General features: G+C 60.6%; 2 protein-coding genes across 2 annotated transcripts; one reads left to right on the plus strand and one right to left on the minus strand.

Moving 5' to 3' along the window:
- The first annotated feature begins 264 nt into the window (after window positions 1–264).
- On the plus strand, window positions 265–11,976 carry SIPA1 (signal-induced proliferation-associated 1). Its single transcript, XM_061202021.1, has 16 exons — window positions 265–317; window positions 2,651–3,419; window positions 4,066–4,193; window positions 4,280–4,456; window positions 6,585–6,759; window positions 7,485–7,588; window positions 7,828–7,985; window positions 8,071–8,680; window positions 8,989–9,263; window positions 10,195–10,413; window positions 10,532–10,643; window positions 10,739–10,847; window positions 10,939–11,040; window positions 11,128–11,182; window positions 11,393–11,471; window positions 11,573–11,976. Exons 2-16 carry the CDS (start codon window positions 2,747–2,749, stop codon window positions 11,717–11,719), a joined length of 3,123 nt encoding a protein of 1,040 aa, XP_061058004.1. The 5' UTR covers window positions 265–317; window positions 2,651–2,746; the 3' UTR covers window positions 11,720–11,976.
- A 3,154-nt stretch (window positions 11,977–15,130) lies between these two features.
- On the minus strand, window positions 15,131–24,598 carry RELA (RELA proto-oncogene, NF-kB subunit). Its single transcript, XM_061202022.1, has 11 exons — window positions 24,276–24,598; window positions 23,667–23,693; window positions 23,413–23,564; window positions 23,125–23,273; window positions 22,130–22,221; window positions 21,642–21,773; window positions 20,667–20,771; window positions 20,236–20,448; window positions 17,506–17,586; window positions 17,345–17,419; window positions 15,131–16,552 (listed from the first exon to the last, which is right to left on the minus strand). Exons 1-11 carry the CDS (start codon window positions 24,280–24,282, stop codon window positions 15,930–15,932), a joined length of 1,656 nt encoding a protein of 551 aa, XP_061058005.1. The 5' UTR covers window positions 24,283–24,598; the 3' UTR covers window positions 15,131–15,929.
- Window positions 24,599–25,376: the final 778 nt, after the last annotated feature.

Consider the following 25,376-nt stretch of genomic DNA (forward strand, 5'->3'; position numbering starts at 1 on the left):
CTAGTTGTCCCGGTCTAGCCCTCCCAGTTGGTTTGGAAGGCAGGTACATTTGTTCCGGTTTCTCAGCCAAGGACTGGAGGCCCGACAGTTTGCTGGGCTGGGCCGGGCCTGTCGTGGGGCAGCCGCTCAGACTGACCACCGCCAGGCTTCCAGTCCCCGCCCGCTGCGCTTCCCGCCGCCGAAGACTCCCGGGCCGGCCCCGCCCCCTCCGCTGCAGTCCCGCCCCCGGCATAGCCCCGCCCCCAGGCGGAGCCGGCGCCCGGAGCTGTAGCGGGAGAGCAGGCAGCTGGACCCCAGCGCGGGAGGAGGCGGCAGAGGTACCGGCGGGAGAGGGGGGAGCGGAGGCACCGCGGTCGGGCGGAACAGGGAAGAAAGTGGCCTGGCGTGGGCCCGGGTGGTGTGTGGGTGGGAGGGGGTCCTCGCCGCGTTCGCCGCCTGCACGCTCCCAACCTCCCGTTGGGCTCCAGTCTCAAGTCAGCACGTCCAGTCCCCTGCCTCTGGCCGGTGCTGCCCCCTACCTCCTTTGCGGGACGGCCTGGCCCGCCCGGTGTGCGGGTGAGCGGATGCGGTGGCTCCCGACTCCTCTCAGCGGCACTGGCGACTGCCCTTCTGCCTGTCGGCTGTGTGCTCCCCCTATTCTGGGGCTCCCCTTCTCCCTGGGCGGCCTCCAACCCAGCCTTTGCACACCGCCCCCTAGTCCCGGGCCTGGCCTGGGAGGAAACATCTGTCGCGCCCCCTGGCAGCAGAAACGGGGTCATGACCTCCAGATGTGCTGGGAAGCGTCCAGCGCCTCCTCCTGGGGCAGCCAGGCCTTCCGGATCTGTGGGAGCGGGCCGGCCCCCTCCTCCCCAGTGACACAGGCCGTGAGGAATGTCCCGGCCTCAATGGACCCTGTGTGAAGCTGCCGGGTGGGGGGCAGAGCCCAAGAACATCCCCCAAGGCAGGCCAGAGCCCGGCACTGGGCCAGAGCAAGAGGCAGCCCATGGGCTGTGCACGCACAGATACACAGAGCTCAACCCACACGGAGCAGGGGTCTGCACAGACCCCCTCCCTCATGTCCCCTGTCACCCCCATCACACACACTTCACACACACCACAGCCGAGGCCCTGGAGCCTGGCACATGGAGCCAGGGCCTGCATCTGACACCACACACTTAACACAAGGCCAGCTTCAGTCGCTTCACCTTCCTTTCGGTCTTCCAGCAGTGTTGAGAGGGGACAGGGATGGTTAACCCCATTTTAGAGGTGAGAGAACAGAGACTCAGGGTCAGTGTCACAAACTTGTCCTAGGAGAAACCAAGGGAGGAGGCACTCTGAGCCTTACTTGGTCCTGGAGCTTTAGCTGAGGGGTGCAGAGCCTCTGCCTCCATCCCCTCCTAGCCCAGCCCTACACAGTGTCACTGGATGATGCACAAAGACTCACCAGCAGGTGCCTGCACCCTTAGTGGGTCACCCACATCCCTGTCCCAGCCACCCACTCCATCCTGGGTTCACCTGAGGGTGACTCCCCCTCACGTTCTCACACCACCCTTTGCATCTGCCCCTGGTCTCGACACGTTTTCCGCACTTAAGCAGGTCCCTGGGGCCTTGGGTGTCTCACTCTTACATCCTGTGAGACTTCAAGCCTTAGCCCAACCCCCCACCTGCCCCACACCTACTCACACAGGGTTAGGAGTGGGGAGGTACAGCACTGTTTAGGCCCTGGAGATTGGCAGACCCAGGTTCAAATCCTAGCTGATATGGAATTGCTTCAGTCAGAGCATCCCCTTATCTGGACCTCAGTTTGTTTGTCATATGGGGTTCAGACTCTCAGCATCAGTGAGGCCAGGTAGGCAGAAGTCCCCATGGGTCCCAGTTCCAGCAAAGGGGCCTGGTCAGCATGACTCCCTCCCGTACCCCCAGGTATGGCTACAGAGGCCTGCAAGAGGGTGAGCCCAGGCCTGTCCTTCAGGTTAAGTTGACTTAGGTCCCATGACTGAGCTAATGTGACCCCAGCACCTTCCTCAGGATGTGGGGCCGGGCAGGGGGCTGGGCCCAGAGTTGGGGCCACTTCCTGTGCTGAAGGAAGTCCTCTTGCTGTTCCTGCTGCCCTGCCAGCGCTCCCTGGGAACCCCTGTGTCCTTGAGGTATTGAGGCCGTGAGGGCCAGGGCATTGAGACCCAGCCTCTGGGTGCTCAGCTCCTCTGGGATCCTGGAGGAAGTGGGAGGAGCAGGGAGGAAGGTCTCTGGGGACAGGACGTCCTCCTTTTGTCAAGTGGACAGGACCCAGACACCAGTGGCCCCATGGGTTTCCCGTCCGAGTGGAGACAGATCATGTGTCCGGTTGGGCCAGGTCTTGGTGGGGACCCTCATTCTGGGCCCAGACCAAAGCCAAGGTGTGTGAGTGGTGACTGGGGAGCCCTGGCAGCCCCAGGGCCGCCCAGGCTCCAAGACCCTCAGGGCCAAGGCCCCGACAGCCCTGCCCAGCACTAAGCTGGAGGAGGGGGCTGGAAACCTCAGCCCCAGGCAGACGAGGAAGTGGCCAGGAAAGCGGAAGCGGCTTTGATGGTCGCGGAGGGGGCCGGAAGTCAACCCGCGTGGTGGACCAGGCTGGGGGCCCGGGTTCCTGTTTTCTCCCCAGGCTCCTCTGAGCAGACCCCTCCTCCCTCAGGGCAGGAACCGGCCTGCCGGCTGGGCACCAACCACCCGTGCCTGCCAATGCGGCCCGGCACCCGGAGAGCCAAGTCCCCAGGTCCGAGGCACGCCCATGTGGGCCGGCGGCGTGGGGAGTCCTCGGCGGGGCCCGGCCCCTGCACCCACCGATGACCTCTTCGCCCGCAAGCTGCGCCAGCCGGCGCGGCCCCCGCTGACGCCACACACCTTCGAGCCCAGGCCAGCCCGCGGCCCGCTCCTGCGCAGCGGCAGTGATGCGGGCGAGGCCCGGCCCCCGACACCGGCCAGCCCTCGCGCCCGCGCCCACAGCCACGAGGAGACCGGCCGCCCCGCCGCGCCCCCCGCCCGCTTCTTCTCCGACCCGCTGGCGCTGCTGGGGCTGCCGGTCGAGGAGCCGGAGCCCGAGTTCCCGCCCGTGCCCGAGCCCCGCTGGTTCGCCCACTATGACGTGCAGAGCCTGCTCTTTGACTGGGCTCCGAGGCCCCGGGGGACGGGGGGCCACGCAGAGGCGGGCTCTGGGACCCCCGCCTCGGCTCAGGACCAGACTGCCGGCTCCGACCTGCTGCTTGAGGCGCCTGGCTTCGTGAGTGAGCTCGGGGGTGAGGGTGAGCTGGGGCTGGGTGGACTGGTGTCTCCACCTGTGCCCCCCTCGCTGCCCAACGCGGCCGTGTCCGTCCTGGAGGAGCCACAGAACCGAACCTCGGCCTACAGCCTGGAGCATGCAGACCTGGGCGCTGGCTACTACCGCAAGTACTTCTACGGCAAAGGTGAGGGGAGGGCCGCTGGGGAGGGGCCAAGGTCCCTGTCACCTGTGGTGAGCTGCCCTTTCCCTGTCAAGTCCCTGGCCACGTGAAGGCTCAGGCTCTGTCTCTGGGCCGAGGCTGCCCAGCTTTAACCACCTCCCTAAGACCAAGCCCAGCCTCCACCCAGCCAGGCATGCTCCGCTGCCCCCATCTGGTTCATCCTCACGCTCCTCCGGCTGGGGAGGGATTTCCTATGGACATTTCTGTGAGGTGAAAACTGAACCCCTGCACCCGGGAACCTTGTTCTCATCAGTGCCCACAAGGGAGGGCCCCAGACATCCTGGGGAAGAATATGGGCATGGTGGGCGAGGCCATGCAGGATCTAGGCTTTGGAGCAGGCAGATGTGGCCCGCCTGGGTCTGGGGCAAGATATATCATCTGTGAGGCTGCAGCAGGGGTGAGGCCTAGGGCCAAGTGTATAAGTGCCGACAGGAGTCAGGATCTGGGTTGGTAGAACGTGGGCAGGGCTGGCGAGGGGACTGGACTTAATGTAGGATCTGAACTAGTGTTGTGGTGGGACCTGGAGCGGGGACTTTGTGATGGACGTGGTCGAGCGAGGGTGGGACTGCTCAGGGGGCGGAGCCGGTCATCCACCGCCTGCTCCCCCCAGAACACCAGAACTTCTTCGGACTGGATGAGGTGCTGGGCCCGGTGGCAGTGAGCCTGCGGCGGGAGGAGAAGGAGAGCAGCGGAGGGGGCACTCTGCACAGCTACCGCATCATCGTGCGGACCACGCAGGTGGGCCGGGGTCATGGGAATCAGACCATGGATTGCCTTCTGAATGGCCTGCATGTATCCTGAGTGCCCCTATATCCCCTCCTTAGCTCCGGACCCTTCGCGGCACCATCTCGGAGGACGCACTGCCGCCAGGGCCCCCGAGAGGCCTGTCCCCGAGGAAGCTTCTAGAGCACGTGGCATCGCGGCTGAGCCCGACCTGCCTGCGCCTGGGCTCAGCTTCACCGAAGGTGCCCCGCACGCTGCTTACGCTGGATGAGCAAGTGGTAAGTGGGTGGGACACCCCTGCCCTACAGCTAGACCTGGTCTGAACCCAGCCTGCCCAGCTCCTAGCCACCTAGCCTTGACCCTGATCCTGGGCTGGATGGGGACCCCAGGAGAGCTGCCTTTTCAAAAGGAGGGCATCAGAGGTCATCTGGAACCTTGCCTCTCAAAGTAAGGTCTGTAGACCAGCAACGTCCGTATCATCTGGGAGCTTGTTAGAAATGCAGATTCTCGGGCTACACCCCAGATCTACTGAATCTCAGAGCCCGCACTTTGAGAAGATCCCAAGGTAATTCCTATGTGCATTTCAGCTGAGGAGCGCTGATCTGACTGCCACCCCCTGTTCCTGCAAGTCCCTCTCCTTCCCTGTCAGTTTGCCCTGCAACGCCCTGCTTGGTCTCCTGCCAGTCTGGGGTGCTCACTCCTTCCTGGGGCTGCCCATTCCACTGTAGGACCACTCAAGCCCACTGAAGGTCCTTCCCTACCCTGTGCTGAAAGCTGCCTATTGGCCCTGATTCTCCTCCTCTGTCATTCAGTCTGTTAGTCATTCAACAAACATTTCCTCATACCTTGGTACCAGGTCCCAGACTGGATGCTGGAGACCTGTCTAGACCAGATGCTGTCCTTGAGTAGCTCACAGACAGGTGCGGGAGAGAGACCACAGAGAATCATGGATAATGATGGAGCAGGATAACAGTGACAGGGCAATGTTGAGGGCTCTGTGGGGCACCAAGGTAGGGCTGACAGCCCTTCCTTGGTTCAGCATCACGGAGGAAATGCAAGAACCCAAACCAGGAAGAGCAGGCATTTTCTGGACAGAAGGAACAACTTGGGTGGAGCTTAGAGACTAAAAACTGTCATGTCAGGGTCCTGTGGGCAGTTCAGCGTGACTGGAGTAGGGCTTGGGGGAAGGGGTGGGAAAGGCTGGCCTTTGGTCCTGAGGGCACTGTGGAGCCGTGGAAGATCTGAGAGGTTGAGCAGCCCTCGGGCTGCAGTGTGGGGGCTAGACTGGAGGCCAGGCTGAAGGCTGTCGCAGTCATCTCAGCCAGACGTGGTGGTGACGATGGCAGAGGTGAAGAGGAGGTGACAGTCCAGGGACAGAGTGGATGGCCTTCGTGGCCGACTGGAACGGTGGGGGTGTTGTGAGATTGCCCTGCTTCTCGGCCGCTGGGAGTGGTAGTTTTTGGAGGCAGGGACCCTGGAGGATGAGTGGGAGGGGGGGAGTCACAGTGAGGAGGTGAGGTGCCAGGGGCTGGAAGGACATCTGGGCAGCTGGAGCTCGGGAGAGGGGTCTGGGCTGGAGGCAGAGTTGGGGATATCATTCCATGGAGATGGCTGCTGTGGCCACTGAAGGTGAAGAGCGTGGGTGGAGAAGAGGCCCAGACATGAGAGGGTGAGGTCCCTGGGGTCTCAGGCAGAGTGAAGTTCCAGTTGTCCCAAGTGCCAACTAAGGTGAGAGGGTGCCAGGATGAGGCCGTGCCCGTGGCCGTAAGAGGGGCTTGGGGTTTAGGAGCTGGGGTGGAAGTGGGGCTGTAGTGTGAGGAGGGATGAAATGAAAGTGGGGACTGTGGGCGTAGACGTGCTTAGCGTGAAGACGGGAGGCCAGAGCTGGAGGGGCCCTGGGCTTGTTTGCGTGGTGGCAGGGCGCCCTGAGCTGTGCACAGTTAACCCCAGATGCAAAGGAGCCACAGGAGCCGGGAGCAGAGAGTAAGCAGAGGTGGTACAGGGCTCCAGGCCTCCAGAGGCTGGGCTCAGGGTGCCTGGCATTTGAGGGAGGGGAGGACAGGCTGGCCTTGAGACAAGGAGGATGACAACGTGGACATTAATTGGGATCGAGCGCACTCTGTGCAGGGTCCTTTCCGCGAATCATGTCCTCTGTGGTCATATGGCAACCAGCCCCCTGCCGGTTCCTTCTCACCTGATCTCCTCTGCCCTCCTGAGCACTGGGAGCAGGAGAGACAGAACCCACTTGATAAGCGAGGACACAGAAGTGGCTTAGAGCGGGCAGAGCTCAGGCCACACACGGAGGCAGTTCTGCCCCCAGGCCAGTGTCCCGGTCCATTCCCCAAGGCCCAGGGGTGCTGCTGGGTGACTGAGGCCTGTGCCTTCTGCCTGTGCCCTCCCCCGCAGCTGAGCTTCCAGCGCAAGGTGGGCATCCTGTACTGCCGGGCGGGCCAGGGCTCGGAGGAGGAGATGTATAACAACCAGGACGCAGGACCCTCCTTCATGCAGTTCCTCACCCTGCTGGGTGACGTGGTGCGGCTCAAAGGCTTTGAGAGCTACCGGGCCCAGCTGGACACCAAAAGTGAGGCCCAGGGGGCCCGGGGTGGGGGCAGACCCAGGCTGAGGGGCAGGCTGCCTTGGTGAAAACCAGCTGCCTGCTCACTTTTCTGTCCCATCTTGTCCTGGGTCTGGGGCCGGGGGTGGAGAGTTCTTTGGGTAGGCTGAGGACGTGGGTCCAGGGCTGCAAAGGCCAAGCCACGGCTGGGAGGAGGGGCTGGGACTATCCCCCAAGGCCCCGGTGCCCTACTGGCTGAGCTGGGCCAAGGGGGTTTGTGGGCACCACTCTCTCCATCAAACACACATATTCCACCAGCCCAGACCCTGCCTCCCTGCTTGGAAAGGTCCCAGGGCCCCTGGAAGGTGTTTTTATCCAGCACCTCCTGCCTGCCTTCCACTCTCTCAGCTGCTCCACACATGCTGGTGCCTGGGCCAACATCTGTCTTCTCCTGGGACATCCGCCCCCAATTCCCTGTTAGCAGGCCATTTCTCATTTCTGTCTTCATTCTATCTCAGCATCCCCCCATCCCAATCCCAGGCTGGAGGCTGGATCCTGTGGGGGGAGGGGAAGGGAAGCAGCCAAGGTTGAGGCCCTTGGAGCTCATGGCCTGGACCTTGGCTGGTGGCGGAAAGGGGTTGTCCACCTGCTGGCTGGGGGTACAGAGGCTCCAGACTGCAAGCAGGATGGCAGGTTCAAGCCGTCCAGATTTCCCTTGCTCTCCCTCGGTGTCCCCAACTTCCTGGCCACAGCGGATTCCACGGGCACGCACTCCCTCTACACCACGTACCAGGACCATGAGATCATGTTCCACGTGTCCACGATGCTGCCTTACACCCCCAATAACCAGCAGCAGGTGTGAGGGGGCCCTGGGGATGGGGGCTGGCTATGGGCTTCTGGGGACCATGGAGGGGTGCTGTGTGGGTGGCAGTGTTTGAATCTCGGTCTGAACTCTGCTGACCCTTAACTACTCTCCAGGCTAGTGTCCCTCCCCAAAGACAAACACCCCAGGCCTTCACCAGGGGCAGGTCGGGGGGAGCCAGTGGTGCCCAGGCTCTTAGGTCTCACTCACATCCCCCACCTTCTAACCCCCAGCTCCTGCGGAAGCGCCACATTGGCAACAACATTGTGACCATCGTGTTCCAGGAACCCGGCAGCAAGCCCTTCTGCCCCACCACCATACGCTCGCACTTCCAGCACGTATTCCTAGTCGTGCGGGCCCACGCACCCTGCACTCCGCACACCTCCTACAGGTGGGCGCCTGGGGTGCCAGTTCTGCCAAGGGTAGGTCTTCCTGGGCCCTCCCTTTGCCCCTGACTACCGCCTCCTTCCCCATAGGGTGGCTGTGAGCCGCACCCAGGACACCCCGGCCTTTGGGCCAGCTCTGCCCCCTGGCGGAGGTCCCTTTGCGGCCAACGCCGACTTCCGGGCCCTTCTGTTGGCCAAGGCGCTCAATGGCGAGCAGGCGGCGGGCCACGCACGCCAGTTCCACGCCATGGCCACGCGCACGCGCCAGCAGTATCTGCAGGACCTGGCCACCAACGAGGTGACCACCACGTCGCTGGACTCGGCTTCCCGCTTCGGCCTGCCTTCCCTGGGCGGGAGGCGGCGGGCGTCCCCCCGGGGCCCGGGCGCTGAGCTGCAGGCGGCAGGGGCGCTGGTGTGGGGCGTGCGCGCTGCGCCCGGGGCGCGGGGCGCGACCGGAGCCGAGGCGGGCGGCCCTGACGGTGCAGAGGTGCCATGCCTGCTGGGCATCTCGGCCGAGGCGCTGGTGCTGGTGGCGCCGCGCGACGGCCGCGTAGTCTTCAACTGCGCCTGTCGCGACGTGCTGGCCTGGACCTTCTCCGAGCAGCAGCTCGACCTGTACCACGGCCGCGGGGAGGCGATCATGCTGCGGTTCGACGGGCCCCCCGGCCAAGCCGTTGGCGAGGTCGTGACGCGCCTGCAGGTGAGGCGCGGGAGTGAGGTTGGGGTGCAAGGTCCCTGCGCGCGCGCGCGGCGGGGAAGGAGCCTGCTTTGGAACCCCTCGTTCCCGCCGCCTCTCCTGCGAAAGGGGAAGTCGGGGTCGTGGGGCACACCGGGAGCCTGGCAGGGCTGGAACTGGGGGTCCCCAGGCCCTCTTTTGCGGGGTGGGTGGCTAATGTCCTCCTCGGGGGTGTGGAAGGGCCCATGTGACCTGGGACGGTCCCCGGGGCTGGCGCTGGGGCGGCCCCTCCTCCGGCAGCCCCGCTCACGCCCCGCCCCGCCCCGCCCCAGCTGGTGAGCCGCGGCTGCGAGACCCGCGAGCTGGCGCTGCCCCGCGACGGCCAAGGCCGCCTGGGCTTCGAGGTGGACGCCGAGGGCTTCGTCACGCACGTGGAGCGCTTCACGTTCGCGGAGACGACGGGGCTGCGGCCCGGGGCGCGCCTGCTGCGCGTGTGCGGCCAGACGCTGCCCAGTCTCGGCCCCGAGGCCGCTGCCCAGCTGCTGCGCTCGGCGCCCAAGGTCTGCGTCACCGTCCTGACCCCCGACGAGAGCGGCCGACCCCGCAGGTCAGGACGTCGGGACGCAGGGAGGTGGGAGGACCGGGCAGCTGGCCACCGCCTATCCCGTGCCTCCCGTGTGGCCATTAGCGACAGGAATCTCGCGTGGAGGCCTTTACTTCTTGAGAGAATCCCGCGTCTCTTAATCCTCTGAACTGCACTATCCTTATGGGTAGAATGAAGCCGATTAAGCTTGCATCTTCACCGCCCGAAAGATCCAAGAGCAGCCCCCGCTATATTTCTCACAGACACCCTCTACGCACTATTGGTTACTTACTGCATTAAACCAGGGATATGCAGACTTTTCTGTAAAGAGCCAGATAGTAAATATTTCAGGTTTTCTGGGCTATCTGGTCTCTGCTGCAGCCACTCGACTCCGTCACGGTAGCACAAAAGCATCCAGAGATGACATTTAAATGATGAGTGTGGCCTCATGCCACGAAAACTATTTATGGACCCTGAAATGTGAATTTTATGTGACTTTCACATGTCATAAAATATTCTTTTTATTTCTTTCAACTGTTTAAGACTGTAAAAGCCAATCTTAGCTTTCAGTAGTACAAAAACAGGCACATCTGCTAAAAAAGAAAAGAAAAAGGCAGAGGCTGGATTTGCCCCCAGGCAGTACTTTTTGGATCTCTATGCTAAGTGGTTTTCTCACGTAATTTAAATCCTCACAGCAAGCTAGGAGATCAGTACTATTATCCCCATTTCACAGATGGAGAAACTGACATTCAGCGTGATTTGCTTAGGATTCACAAGGGCAGCACTGCGATTTGAATCGAGGTCTGGACAAATGGCCAGTAGCCAGGCAAACATTTTTCAGTGTTGTCAGAGAGTTTGGAGAGCTCTCCTCCTCCTGGAAGCGAGCCTCGGGCACAGCTGGGAGTGGGGCTGGTGATGCTGGTGTTCCTGCCTGACCTACTCCTTCCTCCCCCAGGAGCTATTCGGAGCTGTACATGCTGTCTCTGCAGGAGCCCAGCCGGCGGGGGGCTCCCGAGCTGGTGCAGGATGAGGCCCCAGCAGTGGCCCTACTGCCCACCACGAAGCAGCTGCTGCAAGTGTGCCTGAACGATGGCGGTGGTCCTCCAGGGCCCGGGGACCTGGCAGAGGAGAGGACTGAGTTCCTGCACAGCCAGAACCCTCCATCACCCTGCAGGTGCGTCCTCTCGGCCTTCCCTCTCCTCTAGCCCATGAGGCTGGACGGGAAGGCCTCTGCAAGCAGGGTCCACGGGTGGGGGCAGCTTCCAGTGCTGAGCCATCCCCGCTCTCCCCAGCTCGCTGTCCGACGAGGCCCCAGTCCTGCCCAACACCACCCCGGACCTCCTCCTTGCCACTACGGCCAAGCCGGCAGCACCCAGTGCTGGCAGGGAGACACCCCCCACCCAGGTGAGCAGAAGCAACGCTCTGGAGCCCAACGAGCAGGGGTGGGCACCGTGGTGATGGTGGGCGTCACTGCATCTTTACCCACTTCTGACCCCCAGGACGGGCCAGGCAGCCCCAGTGGCTGTGAGGACAGGGGTGACCCAGCCCCGGAGCTGAGGGCCTCCTTCTTGCCACGAACCTTGTCTCTGAGGAACTCCATCAGCAAAAGTGAGTCTGGAGCAAGGTGGGGGTCTAGGAGCGGGGCGGGAGGAGGCCTGGCCTGCGCTTCCCTAGCTGAGCCCAGCTCCGGTGCCCACAGTCATGTCAGAGGCGGGCAGCGAGACCCTGGAAGACGAGTGGCAGTCCATCTCAGAGATCGCCTCCACCTGCAACACCATCCTGGAGTCGCTCTCCCGCGAGGGTGAGGCCACCAGGGCGCTGCGGGCGGAGCCAGGGTGGGGCTTTCTCCCTTTACCTCCCTGCCCAGACGGTCCCTCTGTCCCCACAGGGCCGCCCATCCCAGAGAGCAGAGATGCCAAGGGAACGCCAAAATCTGACGCTGAGTAAGCCTCCCACCCGATCTACCCCTTCACCCCGTGCCCAGTGTTCATGCCCACCCACTGGAGTGAAGCTCTGTCCCAGGGCTCTGCTGTCACAACACCCAAGTCAGAAGACAGGGGTTGGGCCCCTCTCAGGCGGGTGGGTCTGGGAACGCAGCCCATGGTGCCGCCCCCTGCCCTGGTCCCACTGAGTCCTGAATCCCGTGTCCTCAGGCCGGAACCCGGGAGCCTGTCTGAGAAGGTCTCTCACCTGGAGTCCATGCTCAGGAAGCTGCAGGATGACCTGCAGAAGGTGATACGGTGGCTGCGGGTCGTGGGGAGTCACAGGGCTGCCCCAGGAGAGGGGCCAGGGGCCGGCCACGCTGACTCCTGCCTCGCCCCACCTCCCCCCAGGAGAAGGCAGACAGGGCGGCCCTGGAGGAGGAGGTGCGGAGCCTGCGGCACAACAACCGGCGGCTGCAGGCCGAGTCGGAGAGCGCGGCCACCCGCCTGCTCCTGGCCTCCAAGCAGCTGGGCTCCCCCACCAGCGACCTGGCCTGAAGCCGTCGGGTCCAGCCTCAGCCCGGCTGCGGACCTGCTGGAACTGCCCGGTCTCTCGCTCGGGGCACCTGGGCCACACCAGGCCCCGGGCCCTCCTCAGGGACTCTCCCTGCGCGAGGCGCATCTTAGCACTGCCCCCGCTCCCCGGCCCATTATTTGGTGGCATTTTGGTGGCGAAGTTGCCCCTCTACCCCATCCCCGTTTGTAAATATTCTGTGGAGAAAAGGGGACTTCAGGGAATAAAGAAGCCACCGTTATTTGTGTCCACACAGGTGTTCATGACATGATGGGGGAAGGGGCTTTGCCCCCTCAGGCCCCGGCCAAGCTCCTGGGACAGTGGCTCAGGGTTGGGCTGGCACAAACTGAAGGGTTCTCTGAGGCTAGGCCACCCTAGGCTTCTGTCCCACAAACATTGATTTGGTCTGTTGGGAAGCAGGTGGCCACACCCTGTACCTATTCTGCTTAATTGTTGGAGCCAGGCCCCTGCCCTAGAACCAGACCTGCGGGGCTGAGATCAGAGGCAGAGCCCCACTGGGCAGGAGAGGAAAGGCGCTTAGGGGCCGAGGGGCGCGTGCCCATGCCCTCTTTAAAGGCCCTGTCCCCAGTACAGGCCCCGATCTCCTCTCTGTAGACACTGAGCCCCCAAGCCTGGCACTCCCTCAGTCACCTGGCCAGATCTGGCAGGCCCCAATTCCAGAGGTAGTAGCTTCTCTGCCTTAGTTGCCTGGGAGATGTTTCCATGTCCCAGAGGAAATCAGCCCTTGACCCACTTCTCTCCTCACCAGCCCATGACCCCTTGTTCCTCAGCAGGCTGGGCCCTTTCCCGTGAGTGGCATCAGCAGGTCCAAACTTGAATCGTGTCTAAACTGTTTTCTGGATCTGAGGCCCAGACAGGGCACTGACTTGCCCAGCATCACATGCCTAGTTCAGCCCTGCTGAGACTCAGGCCCTGGGGTCCATAAACTGAGGCTTTGGCAGGATGAGCTTGGCTCTGAGAAACAGAGCTTCAGGGGCTCAAGCTTCATGGAGGAGGTAATGTGAGGGCTGAGGGTTCTTTTGTTTTTTATTTATTTGTCTGCGCTGGGTCTTAGTTGCGGCACGCGGGATCTTCATTGTGGTGTGTGGGATCTTTAGTTGCGGCATGCAGGATCTAGTTCCCTGACCAGGGATCGAACCTGGGCCCCCTGCATTGGGAGCGTGGAGTTTTAACCACTGGACAACCAGTGAAGTCCCGGGGCTGAGTTTTAAAGGCTCAATGTCGGGACATTCGATCCCTGGTCGGGGAACTAAGATCCCACGTGCCGCAAGGTGTGGCCAAAATGTAAAAATAAAATAAAGGCTCAATGTCCTGTTCACCAGGTAGAGAAGGCAAAGGTATCCTGGGTAGGACCAGCCTGGGGGGTCCTGTTGGACTGGAGTCAGCCTATGTAGGGACCCAGGGTCAAGGAGGCTGGAGCTGAATCAGAAAGGGCTGTGAATGGGTGCACTAGAGCTCCTGGGCTAGCAGTTCCCAACACTGTGTCCCAGCTTCCACCTGGTGGACTGTAGTGAGGAGCCCTCACAGTGCAGGGTGGAAGGCTCTGGTGTGATAGATGTTCAAAGGGAGGGTGATGTGATTTGGGTGTCAGAGCCCTTTGGCTACAGGGAAGTCAAGGCCAGGGAGAAGGCTGTAGTAGCAGCCCCAGTGGAACAGGTGGTGGCTGAAACTAGGTGACAGCAGTGGAGATGGGGAGAACTGGGCACATTTGCCAGGACCCAGTGAGGAGGTGGACTCGAGTTGCTAGGGGAGAAGATGCAGAATCCATGGTGGTGGCCAGGTTTCTGGCTGGAGCCCCTGGAGGATGGTAAGGCCATGGCTGAGACGGGGAGGGGGAAGGGCAGGCTGGGGCTGGCTGGGGTTCTCTGGAACACGGAGAGTTTGAGAGGCCTGAGGGATGTCAGTGTGCGATGTCCAGTGGGCTGGCGCACTGGAGAGAGAAGTCTGGGCTGGAGACAAGGATTTGGGACTGGTGAGCCATGAGCATGATGAGGTCACTCAGGGAGTGTGGGAAGGACCGTGACAGGGCTTCTGGGGGTCACGGGATGTCACTTCAGGACACTGGGAAAGCCAAGAAGAGCGGGGCACAGCCTGGGTTGGAGGACCTGGGCTCACTCATTCCCCTCTGGGCCTCAAGTTGGCCACACTGCGGGCAGCTCTGCCATCAGTTTCCTGTGGTTAGCCTTCTCACCCCGCCAGGTCCCTCCTGGAGCTCGCCCTCGACCCATTTACAGCGCCGCTGCTCCATCAAGCCCCACCTCCCCAAGCACCCCCGGCAGCTTCGCCGGGGTCCTGACCTGGCCACCACGCTCGGGTTCCGCCCCTCACGCGTAAGTACAGCTTGGCCTGGTCCCAGAGTGGCCCACCTGCTTCAGACCCTGCCCCCTGACCAAGAGCCTGGAGCGAAGCACGATTCGCTCGATGCTTTCCGGTTCGCCAACATTCCGCCGCCAGCTGGCATCTTCCCTCGTAGACACCGTCCATCGGAGTCTGCACCCTGGGCCTACTGTGTTCCCAGGGGACTCGCTAGATTTGCAGCACGTCCCACTGAAGCCCGGTTGCTCCTGCCTTCACCCTCCCGCAAAACCCTGCGCCGCCACCGGCCTCAGGATGGGTTTTCCTGAAGCGCATTACCTGGCGCCCCTGTTGTAGACTGCTATCCGTGCGCATGCGCACTAGCCAAGGCAGGCCCTAGCGGGCCACGGCCTCTGGCGGGCCTGCTTTACTGCGCGTGCGTCGGGCCAAGCCGGAAGTACGTCCAGTTCTAGTCCCGCTGGAAGTCGATTTGTTTTTGTTCAGGACTCCTGGGCGCGCGCGCGGTGGTGGAACGGCGGCTTCGGATTTAAGATTTTCTCGGTGCTCCCAGGGCAGGGTATCAAAGCATAGACCTTTACCTGGCACCTCCCCTTCCCCAACAGATGCAAACACTCCCTCATCCATTTAAGGGATGAACTCCAAACCTCTTAGCCCCGCGTTCTTGATCTTTCACAGACTGGCCCCATCGAAGCTTTCAACCTCTCTCTTACCCCGCTCACCTACAAACGCTGGCTAGTCCCTCTGCGAAATCCACCCTCCTCTGTTGATGTAAGACCTGAAGCTAGTGTGGCCTCTGTGAAACCCTTCCTGAAAATGCTCCATCCCCACAGCTACTGGGCCCTACCGGGTTCTCACTAGGCTGGGACCTCCCCCCAACTCCCACCCCCTTAGCTGCCTGCTTTCATCCACCGGCTGGTATCTAGGCGTTTCCTCAGGCAACCTCGGACTGCAAGCTCCCGGATAGCAATGTATTCATCCAACTCTGTATCACCAACGTCCAGCCTGAAATGACCAGCAAAGAGTGTGCAGAGTGTTTGCTGAAAGAAGGCAAATCTCTGGCCAGCTTGGCAATGAATTTATTAGTTCAGAGTAGAAAAAGCAATAGTCTAAATGCTTTGATTCTTCACTAAAAACTGAGCCTTTTGACTGGAGAGCAGCCAGCCTGCTCTCCCCATGACCCTCCAAACAACTCGCCCTACTACTAAGGCACTTGAGAAAAGGGGGAACAGAGCAGTCTCAGAGAGAACCTCCCTGGATCCTGGAGAGGGCCAGTGCTATCCCACCAGTTCCCTTCAACCACAACCCAGCAAGGAAAGAGCTGGCAGAGCCCTCTGCAGGGTAGGAAAGCCAGCCCCTCAAATGCTGGTGGTTAGGCACAAAGAATGCCAGCACCACACAGGGGCTGGTAACAGGGGCATTATTTTGGCTCAAGGTGTAAATGAACCCACGATTTGAGGAAGACACTTGGTAATAAGGCTTTGTGGCCTCAAAGGCCATAGCTCCAGCCTGTCCCTCTCTCTAGGAGAGTACTAGAAGCTGGGGGGTGGGGTTGAGGGACCCCAGAATTCCCTATAGAGACTGGAGCTGAGTATCAGGATAAGGGAAGGAAGAGTGTGAGTTTTCCCAGCTCTCCCCTTTCCAGAGAAGTTAATGCTTCTGCTTAAGCACCTCCAAAAAGAGAGAGAGAGATAGATACTGCCAATAGAAGAATAAAATGCACCCCCCTCCCCAGGAAGACATCACCCAAAAAAGTAGGGGGCAGCTGGAGAACACCCCCCCCAGAATCCGTAAGTGCTTGCTTTGGGAGGGCTTCCATCCCTTGCAACCCAGTGCTCTGGGCAGGGCAGGTCCCTGCCTTTAGGAGCTGATCTGACTCAGAAGGGCTGAGAAGTCCATGTCCGCAATGGAGGAGAAGTCTTCATCCCCCGAGAGTAGGCCGTTGGTGAGGCCAGAGGCTCCCAGGGGAGTGGGAGCTGGGTCAGGGGGCCTCTGGGACCCTGTCACCAGACGAGTTATAGCCTCAGGGTACTCCATCAGCATGGGCTCAGCTGTATGGGGGGCCATGGGTACACCCTGGTTCAGCAGCTGCTGAAACTCAGAGTTGTCGACGGATGCCAGGTCTGTGAACACGGCTGGATCTGTGTTATTGCCGAGCAGGGCCCCCAGGTCTTCATCAGCATCAAACTGCAGCTGCAGCAGGGCCTCTGTCAGTGTCCCTTCCCCAGCTGGGTTGGTCTTGGGGGCAGGTGGGGTCACAGCCTGAGCAAGGCCTGGGGCTAGGACTGGGCCAGGGGCTGGGGCCTGGGCCAGGGCTGATGCCATGGCTGGGGCAGGGGCTGGGGCCTGGGCCAGGACTGGGGCAGGGGCCGGTGCCAAGGCCGAGGTATGGCTTGGGATCTGCCCAGAAGGAAAGACCATGGGGGAGAACTCCTCAAAGTTGATGGTGCTGAGAGATGGTGTAAAGGGATAGGGCTGGGGAGCTGGAAAGAGAAACAGAGAGGCAGGTGTCAGAGAAAGCCTCAGAAGCCCACCCCATCCTCTGGACCCCAGCTGCTGTCAAGACTGCTTAGGATCAGTCCTTCTCTGTGGCGTCACGGCCAGCACCCTAGCACCCTCCTCTTAATCCAATCTGACCTCGCCTGTAAGGTCCAGTTCTAGCCTCAACTCCTTGGAGCCTTCCCTGTCTACCCTAGCCCACAAAACTCTCACAGCCTTTCAGAGAAGGATGCTTTTAGAGCTGGCGAAACCTCATCTTACAGCTGAAAGACCAAGCCCTAAGCGGGCCTGGGCCCAAGCAACACCCAGTAAGCAGGGGGTCGTCATTCTTCTTTGAGCCACACAGCAGCACATTCAGTTTGCTGTTTTGCTACTTTAGAGGTGATTTTTTTTGTTGCCCCACTTCAGTGGAGAGCTGAGGGCAGAGACTGTGCATTTCTGAAACTTCTGTATCTCAAGGTCTCCAAAGTGGGGTTTAACTGGCATAGGGGTTCTCATCCCCAAGAGGTTGCTGGCTCCTGGGCCACACCTCCAGAGCCTCTGATTCCACAGGTCTGTTAGGGGCCCAGGAATCTGAATCTTCACCACTTCCCTGATGGCTGTGACACAGGCAACTAGGCCTCAGGCCCCGAGAAACAGGAGCCCAACAGAGAGCAGGCTTCAGACGTCTGCTGCTGAGACTGACTGCTCGTCTCCCTCCCAGAATGGGTCTAAACCACGCGCTGAACAGATCTGAGCCTATAGTTCTGGTGGGGCAACCTTAAGGAAATCCTTACCCGGCTTGGGGACGGAAGCTGAGCTGCGGGAAGGCACAGCGATGCGCCGGGTCGGAGGCCGGTGGTCGGTGGGTCCTGTGAGGCAAAGGCTGGGTCAGTTCTTGGCGCCCAAGGTCCCCCTTCCCCCTCCTTCTCTCTAATTCTCCCACTGCCCCTCTTACCATTGAAAGGGCTCTTTTTCATGATGCTCTTAAAGGTCTCATATGTCCTTTTGCGTTTCTCCTCAATCCGGTGACGATCATCTGGGAAAGTAATGGAGAAAGGCGGGTCTTACTCTCCCCAGCTGGACCCCCAAAGCTCTCAAAGGACCCTTGGGAGGTAGGTGACGGGACAAACTTCCCTAAGACCCTTTCTCCAAACCTTCTCAGCCAATGAGAAGAGCTGTGTGACTCTGTGACACTCAACAATTTTAAGAATGGGGACTTCCCTGGCGGCGCAGTGGTTAAGAATCTGCCTGCCAATGCAGGGAACACGGGTTTGATCCCTGGTCCGGGAAGATCCCACGTGCCGCGGAGCAACTAAGCCCGTGCGCCACAACTACTGAGCCTGCGCTCTAGAGTCCGTGAGCCACAACTACTGAACCCGTGTGCCACAACTACTGAAGCCGGCGTGCCTAGAGCCCGTGCTCCGCAACAAGAGAAGCCACCGCAGTGAGAAGCCCGCGCACTGCAATGAAGAGTAGCCCCTGCTCGCTGCAACTAGAGAAAGCCTGCGCGCAGCAACGAAGACCCAACACCGCCAAAACAAAACAATTATAAGAATGCCATGGCTTTGTGAGAAGACCTCTGTTAGCTGAATCTGCCCTCTGAAGGCCACACGGGTACTCCCAGGTCAGGGGCACAGCTGACATCCCTGTTCCCCTCCAGGCTTGATCAGGCCTGGCACTGTGCCCTCTGCTCTCTGGGGCAGCCCAGGCACGACAGACCAGCTTAAGACTTCAACAGACTCTTAATCTTCTCTCTGATGGTTTCAGAGTTCAGTCTGGAGCTTTCAGAACTTTCTAACTATTGCTGCACTTGGATAACCCCAAAGGACTCGACGCCAACAGTCCAAAGCCAACCTCACCATCTCACCTCAAACACCTGGTTCTGGTTCTTTCTCCTTCTGTGTTCCCTCCCTACCTCTCTGCCCTGTCCCCAAACCTTGGACACATCCTCAGCATCTTCCTCTTTCTCACTCCCTACCATTCACCCGCTAGACACATATTTACCAAGCACCTACTGCGTGCCAGGCTCCATTTGAGCCACTGGGATATGGCCCTGAGTAAGCAGACAAGGTTCCGGCTCCCAAAAGTTGACATCCTAATGACAGAGGGGCGAAGACACAACCACATACAAGTGGTAGGAGCTCTGAGGGAGAGGCACAGGGTGATGTAACACCACCAGAAGATCAAGGAATCTAGTATAGAGGTGGCCAGGGAAGCACTGGTGTGAGCCCATCACGTGAAGATCTGGGGGCCAAGCATTCCAAGCAGAGGCAACAGCTAGAACACAGGTCCTGAGGGGGACTGGGCTTGGTGTGTGTTGTACACAAAGGGCCCGTGGGGCTGAGGGTCCCCGAGGAGGCCGGCGGTAGGTGAGATCGTCTCGCTTTGCATTCCCTCTGCAAGGTTCATACGGCACCTTCTCTCCCAGGATGACCAAAACATCTTCCAAAATGGCCTCCCCACCCCGAGTCTCCCCATCTCAGATCCTCTGCATGCCGCTGCCAAAGCGAGTTCCAGATCTGCTCATGTCACTTCTCTGCTCAGAAACCTTTGGTGGCTCCCCACTGCCTTAGGATGCGACCATGGATGAATGCCTAGAGTCCAACCTTCAAGGCCCTTCTGGGGCTTCCCTGGCGATCCAGTGGTTAAGACTCTGCACCTCCACTGCAGGGGGCGAGGGTTCGATCCCTGGTCGGGGAACTTAAGATCCCACATGCCACGTGGCGCAGCCAAAAACAAAACAAAACAAAGCAAACAAAGCAAACCAGCCCTCCTGCTGGGGCCTGCTCACCACCGACATCAGCTCCCACCACAAAGCTGTCCCCAAACGTGCTGTGCCGTGCGCTCTCCAACACCCGTGCTCTTCCAGGTGCTGCTCCACCTGCCTAGAAAATGCACTTCTGGGTCTTTCTCCAACTTAAATGCCAACTCCTCCACACAGCCGGCTCCAGCTCCCACGGTATTTTGCACACACCTCCATTTCGCACGTTACTCTGTGACTTAAGGCTCTGTTTTGCATGTGTGTCTTCCTCATGTGACTGAGCTTCCAAAGAGCAGGGAACATGTCTTATTCATCTTTGTATTCAGATGACCTGGCACAGGCCCTGGCACCAAGTGGACACTCAGTGATTATCTGTGGAATGAACTGATGGCCGTTTTGGGGGTTGCTTTCTAGACTCTATTAGACAGTTCCCAGGGCAGGAAACACTCTCAGGCTGGATGACGGACTTTGAATAAAGGATCACTCTGGCTGTTCCTATTTGATCAGATGACCGAAAGCCTTGACCAAACCATGGTTGTGTGGTAGTGATAAGAGAGATCCGGGGTGGCAACAGGACCCTGGAGCCAGACGGCCTGGGTTCAGATGAGGTCTGGGTCTGCCGACTTACTGAGTATGTGACCTCAGGCAGGTTAGATGCTCACTCCCACCTCAAAAGGTTCATTAGAGAATAAAATCAGGTAATTCGCTGATATGCCTGGCATAGGGCCATGCCTGTAATAAGAGCTCAGTAAGTCTTGGGTATCGTTACTATGAAATGAGGCAAGAAAGATAATCTGATTAGTGTGTAAATCCCCGCCCGACTCCAGCTTCTGACCCTCACCTACAGCTGCCACATCCAGGCCTGGCCTCACCCCCACTGGCTGGAGCCCAACAGCCCTGCTGCTACCCTCCCCAGCTGGGTACCTGTGTCTGGCAAGTACTGGAATTCCATGGGCTCGCTGAGCTCCCGATCGGAAGGCCGCCGCAGCTGCATGGAGACGCGCACGGGGGCCTGCAGGCTGGGGTCCGCATAGGGGGGCGTCCGGAACACAATGGCCACTTGCCGGTGCACATCAGCTTGTGAAAAGGAGCCTCGGGCCTCCCAGCCTGGTCCCGTGAAATACACCTCGATATCCTCTGCCAGAGATGGGGCGGCTTCGTGGGTCACTGTGCTCAGCTCACCCAGCCCGCCGCCCCCTACAATTGCTGCTACTTATCTCTGGACATACATCGTCCTACTGTCCCCAAGGTGTTGGGGGAGTGTCTACACCAGTTCCCTGACACTCACCATGTCTGCTCAGCCCTGCCCTTCACCTCCTGATCCAAAGAGTACAGCCCTCTTCCCGGGTATGTACCTTTCTGCACCTTGTCACACAGCAGGAAGATCTCATCCCCTCCAAGGCAGCTCCCAGAGTTCCGATTCACTCGGCAGATCTTGAGCTCGGCAGTGTTGGGGGCGCCTGAGGGTGTGGGAATAAGGAAGGAAGCCCTGAACCACCAGAGGTCTCCTGGGCTGACCTGCAGGAAATGCAAGGCTCCTGCCCAGCCCAGAGTCAAGGCTGTCTAGAACTTGCTGACTGTACCTCTGCAGCCAAGGTTCGACCATTCCCATCGGCTCCTCACCCCAACCAATTCAGCAACTATTTATCTACTAGCACCTACTCTGTCCCCAGCTCTGTTCTAGGCCTGAAGAATATAACCACGCACAAAACCTAAATGTCTCTGCCCTCACGGAGCTTACAGTCCAATGGGAACCAACGTGATCACAACTCCTCTTTCTCCACCTGACCCAAGTAGTCTTCAAGGCCCATTCATACCCACCTTGGCAATGAACCCTTCCCTCCTGACCGCCCCCCCCACCCCGGTTCATCCTGGTTTCCGGGCCTCGGGGCTCCAAAAGCCTTTTATTTTCACTCATCCTGCTGGCTACTTAATTAAAGACTGCAGTTGATCAATGTCGGCCCAATCATCTGTGAACTTCCTGTGAGCTTTCATCATTGAATTATTACTCTCTAACATTATCTCATTTCTGGGAGTTCATTTCCTGGAGTCATTAGTACAGTTCTGGGCATACCACCCTCTCATCACATACTGGAAATGCCTGTCTCCCATCTGACTCCCTGCCAGCCTGGAAGCTGCACCTCAAGGGCAGCTCTGGGTCTTCTTTGCCTCGTCTCCCCGGCCAGCACAGTGCTGGGCACAGAGGAGACGACGAATACGCTGGATGACCGGACGAAGCCAGAGCAGCTTTTGCAGGCCCCCGTGCCCGCCCCCACTTCCTCCTCACAGGTCCACCCCTCCTCCCTGCCTGCAGTTCCCTGGCCACTCACGGTTGTCAAAGATGGGATGAGAGAGGACAGGCGACAGGCGTAGGGGCCTGCCTGCCGGGTCCCGCACTGTCACCTGGAAGCAGAGCCGGACGGCATTCAGGTCGTAGTCCCCACGCTGCTCTTCTATGGGAACTGCCAGAAAAACAGATGGTCAGGCGCGCCTGGGCAGGGGAGGGAGCAGGACGTGTGTGTGTGCAGGGGTGAGCTCTGGGTTGGGAGGGCTGTTTGAGGGCATGTGAAATGGTAGGAGCCCTAGAAGAGGAGGAAGAGAAGGTTCTAGACCCATCACTGACTCCACCTGTGACCCTGGACGCCACGGTCCCTATGTCCCCTCTCCGGGTCTCTTTCCCCAATGGTAAACAGCAAGATTCCATCTGTACTGTGGGTCTTGGCCAGCGAGGGACAGATGAGGGGAAGGTGGCCTCAGGGGGCGACAGAGGCTGGAGGTGCTCCAGGCAGGCCCAGGCCTTTGCCGCCGCCGCCCTCACCTTGGAAGGGGTTGTTGTTGGTCTGGATGCGCTGACTGATGGCCTGCTCCAGGTCCCTCTTCTTTACACACTGGATCCCCAGGTTCTGGAAGCTGAGGCCCCCCCGGGCATCAGTCCCACTGTCTCCAGAAGAGCATGGGCCCTCCTGCCTTGCCCACTCTGCCCGTTCTCCCCCACCCACTCGCCAGGTGAGCACTTCGTGCTTAAGCCCCTTGAATGGTCCCCAACCATGCCACCGTGAAAGCCACTCCCTACTCTGGCTGACAAGGCCCTGGCACCTGGCACCTGGCCCCAGCTGCAGTCCCTGCCGGCTCCCTACCCTCTGCCACAGGGGCTTCTTTCCCTTCTCCAAACACATGAAACTCATTCCCACTTCAAAGGCTTTTGCACCTGTTCATTCTGCTGGGCGTGTTCCTTCGGTGCGTCTCTGCTTTCCCACATTTAGGTCTTACCTGCGAGAGGCCCTTCTGACCTCCCAATCCAAAGGAATGAGACCAGCTCCTTCGCCTCCCCCACCTCGGACTCTTCTTCCAAACTATTACTGCTTTATTTTCATCACTGAAATGATGACTCCCTAACACTATCTTGTTTAGTTATTTGTATATTTATTTATGGCCTGCCTCTGCCAACTAGTATGTAAGCTTCAGGGGAGACCGGTGGTTCAGTGGTTTTCTTTCCCACTACGAAAGATGTGACACTGAGGGACTCGCCCTTCCAGCCACAGGGGTTAGGGGTTCAGAGGTGAGTAGGGACCCATTCCTTTTCCATGGAGCTCACAAGGAGCTCCTCTCCGCTTGAGAGAAGAGAGACAGACAATTTCAAGACAAAGAAATCTGCTTGCAGAGCTGGGGACAGAGCAAGGAGTGAGGAATTCTGCCCTCCCTCCAGAAAGGAGTAACACTGTAACAGTTAGCTACACAGCTGCCCCGCCTCTCCGCCCTCCATCTCACCACCCTCCATCTCACCACCACCCCTGCCACCCATGACGAGCTCACCTGTGGATGCAGCGGTCCGGGCAGAGCTCAGCCTCATAGAAGCCATCCCGGCAGTCTTTCCCCACAAGCTCATGGGGGTGAGGCCGGTGAGGGGGGTCCTTGGTCACCAGGGAGATGCGGACTGTCCCTGGCCCCGTGTAGCCATTGATCTGTCCAAAGTACAGAGAGAACCCTAGAGGCTCAGAAATTCCAGACCCACCTCCCACCTCTCAGACACAGACCGTGTGGGCCTGAACGCAACTCCCTCCCATACTGACTCTGCGTCCCCCACCCGGGCGCTGTGCTGACCTTGATGGTGGGGTGGGTCTTGGTGGTATCTGTGCTCCTCTCGCCTGGGATACTGCCTGCTGAGCGGCCCTCGCACTTGTAGCGAAAGCGCATGCCCCGCTGCTTGGGCTGCTCGATGATCTCCACGTAGGGGCCGGAGGCCTGGGCCGGCTCTGTGGGGGACAGGCAGGCCAGCCCCCATCAGGTGGCTGACCCCATTGCCCCTGACCCTGGGGAGCTCGTCCCAACCCACTGAGAAAGGATGGCCCACTTACCCGCGGGGAAGATGAGGGGGAAGAGGTCTGAAAGGAGAGGGAGACAAGGGTCAGCACAAGCCCACATCCTGTCCTCACCAGGGAAGGCCTGCTTCCCCACAGCGAGGAGATGGAGCCAGGCCCCTTCCCACGGACACGGAGTCGGGGCCTGCCACCTGGAACCTGCAGGGAAACTAAGGGGCAGGGGTAAAGCAGCCAGAAGCACCTGCTTCCTGAGGGAAGCCGGGGATGGGGGCCTCCCTCCACCAGGGGAAACTGAGTCAGGGTCTTTTCTATTTTCATAAGTTAAATCAAGGGAGGGCACCCTCACCCCCCATCCCGAGAGGAAACTGAGTCAGATACAGTCCCCCCTAACGAGGAAACTAAGTCGGAACTGCCCCCCCGGACCCCGGGGGGAAACTCAGTCAACGCTCCCCCCACACCCCACACCCAGAGGGGAAACTGAGTCAGACCCCCGAACGCCCGCCCCGCCCCGCGCCACCATCCGGCCGGCCGCTCCCTGCGCAGCGCCCATCGGCGTAGGAAGGGTCGGAGGGCGACGCAGGGGCTCCGGTCGCGGTCCCGGCGGCCAGAGCGCCGCCACCCCGCGGGGTCAGAGGTCGCCCTCACCGTCCATGGCCGGGGTCCCGGGGGCGGGGCCGGGGTCGCAGCTGGGCCCGCGGCGCGCGCTACAGCAGAGCCATTCGCCAGAGGCGGAAATGCGCTGCGCGCGCCCGCCGCCGCGTCACTGCCGGGAATCCGACCGCGCCTGCGCGCTGGGTCGTCGCCGTCGCCGCCGCCGCCGCCCCTCGCGGGGGTCAGGGGCGAGTGAGCGCCGCGCGGAGAACCGGGAGGCCGTGCGTGCCGGCGCTGTTGGGGACTCGGAGCCAGTGCGCGCTGCGCGGGGCACCGAGAGGCTGTTCGCCTGGGGGCCGCTCCCGGGGCTGGCGGGGCGGCTCGGCTCGTCCCCGAGTTTGGGCCCCGCCTGGAGGGCGGGGCCGGCGATTACTCACAATGTTTTTAGGGGATTTCGGGGCCCCCTTCCTCCGATCCGAGGAGTTTGGTGATGTCACCCCGAGCCGGGTCTGGAGCAAAGCCAGGGCTGCTGGGCTTCGACCGCCCGCCCTGCGCAGGGTAGGGCTCGGGCCTGCTTTGCCCTCAAAGACCAGGTGGCTGAACTCCTCACGGTTTCCTAGTTGATAGAAGGGCTGGTCGGTGCTTCTCGGTGGTTGTTGCCGCAGAAGCACTTTTTAATTTCCCGTCCTCCCCAATCTGGCTGCAACGAGGGGAAAGGGAAGTGCCCGGACCTCTCCACCTGGCAGTGCTTGGATCGTGGGCTTCGCGGAGCCTGCTGCACGCTAGGATGGTCCGAGGCTCCGCGCCGCGTCCGCTCCCACAGGCGAGCCGGGCCCAGGCTCATCTGTTTAAGATCATCCACACTGCCGGCCCTCGGGGGCAATGGGAGGGCAGGGGGCACCCAGAGGTAAATCTCTGGAGCCTCGTCTCTGCAACCTGCCGCCTCTGTTTTAGAAGGTCCGGGACCCCCAGGAGCCGCTTGAACCCGCAGGGTCACATCCCCCGCCTGTCTCCCCACGGCTTCCTCCTGGGGTCGAGCCGTCTCCCAAAGCATTTCCACTAATTAAACGTCCTGTAACTCCTCGCCAGGGGTGCAGCGGTCCGGGCAGAGCTCAGCCTCCCCCAAGGCCAAGCCCAAGGCACGTTCGAGCGGGG

Source organism: Eubalaena glacialis, chromosome 10, assembly GCF_028564815.1.
Source record: "Eubalaena glacialis isolate mEubGla1 chromosome 10, mEubGla1.1.hap2.+ XY, whole genome shotgun sequence".
In the NCBI taxonomy this organism is placed as follows: Eukaryota; Metazoa; Chordata; class Mammalia; order Artiodactyla; family Balaenidae; genus Eubalaena; species Eubalaena glacialis.

What these genes read in the sequence shown, in the direction of transcription:
- RELA (XM_061202022.1), bottom strand. An exon ending in CCCCCTCATCTTCCCCGCGG is followed by an intron (nt 23,565 to 23,666) that starts GTAAGTGGGCCA and finishes TGTCCCCCACAG; the next exon opens with AGCCGGCCCAGGCCTCCGGC. An exon ending in AGACCCACCCCACCATCAAG is followed by an intron (nt 23,274 to 23,412) that starts GTCAGCACAGCG and finishes TACTTTGGACAG; the next exon opens with ATCAATGGCTACACGGGGCC.
- SIPA1 (XM_061202021.1), top strand. Translation starts at nt 2,747, where the DNA reads ATGTGGGCCGGCGGCGTGGGGAGTCCTCGGCGGGGCCCGGCCCCTGCA. An exon ending in CAAGTACTTCTACGGCAAAG is followed by an intron (nt 3,420 to 4,065) that starts GTGAGGGGAGGG and finishes TGCTCCCCCCAG; the next exon opens with AACACCAGAACTTCTTCGGA. An exon ending in ACTCCGCACACCTCCTACAG is followed by an intron (nt 7,986 to 8,070) that starts GTGGGCGCCTGG and finishes CCTTCCCCATAG; the next exon opens with GGTGGCTGTGAGCCGCACCC.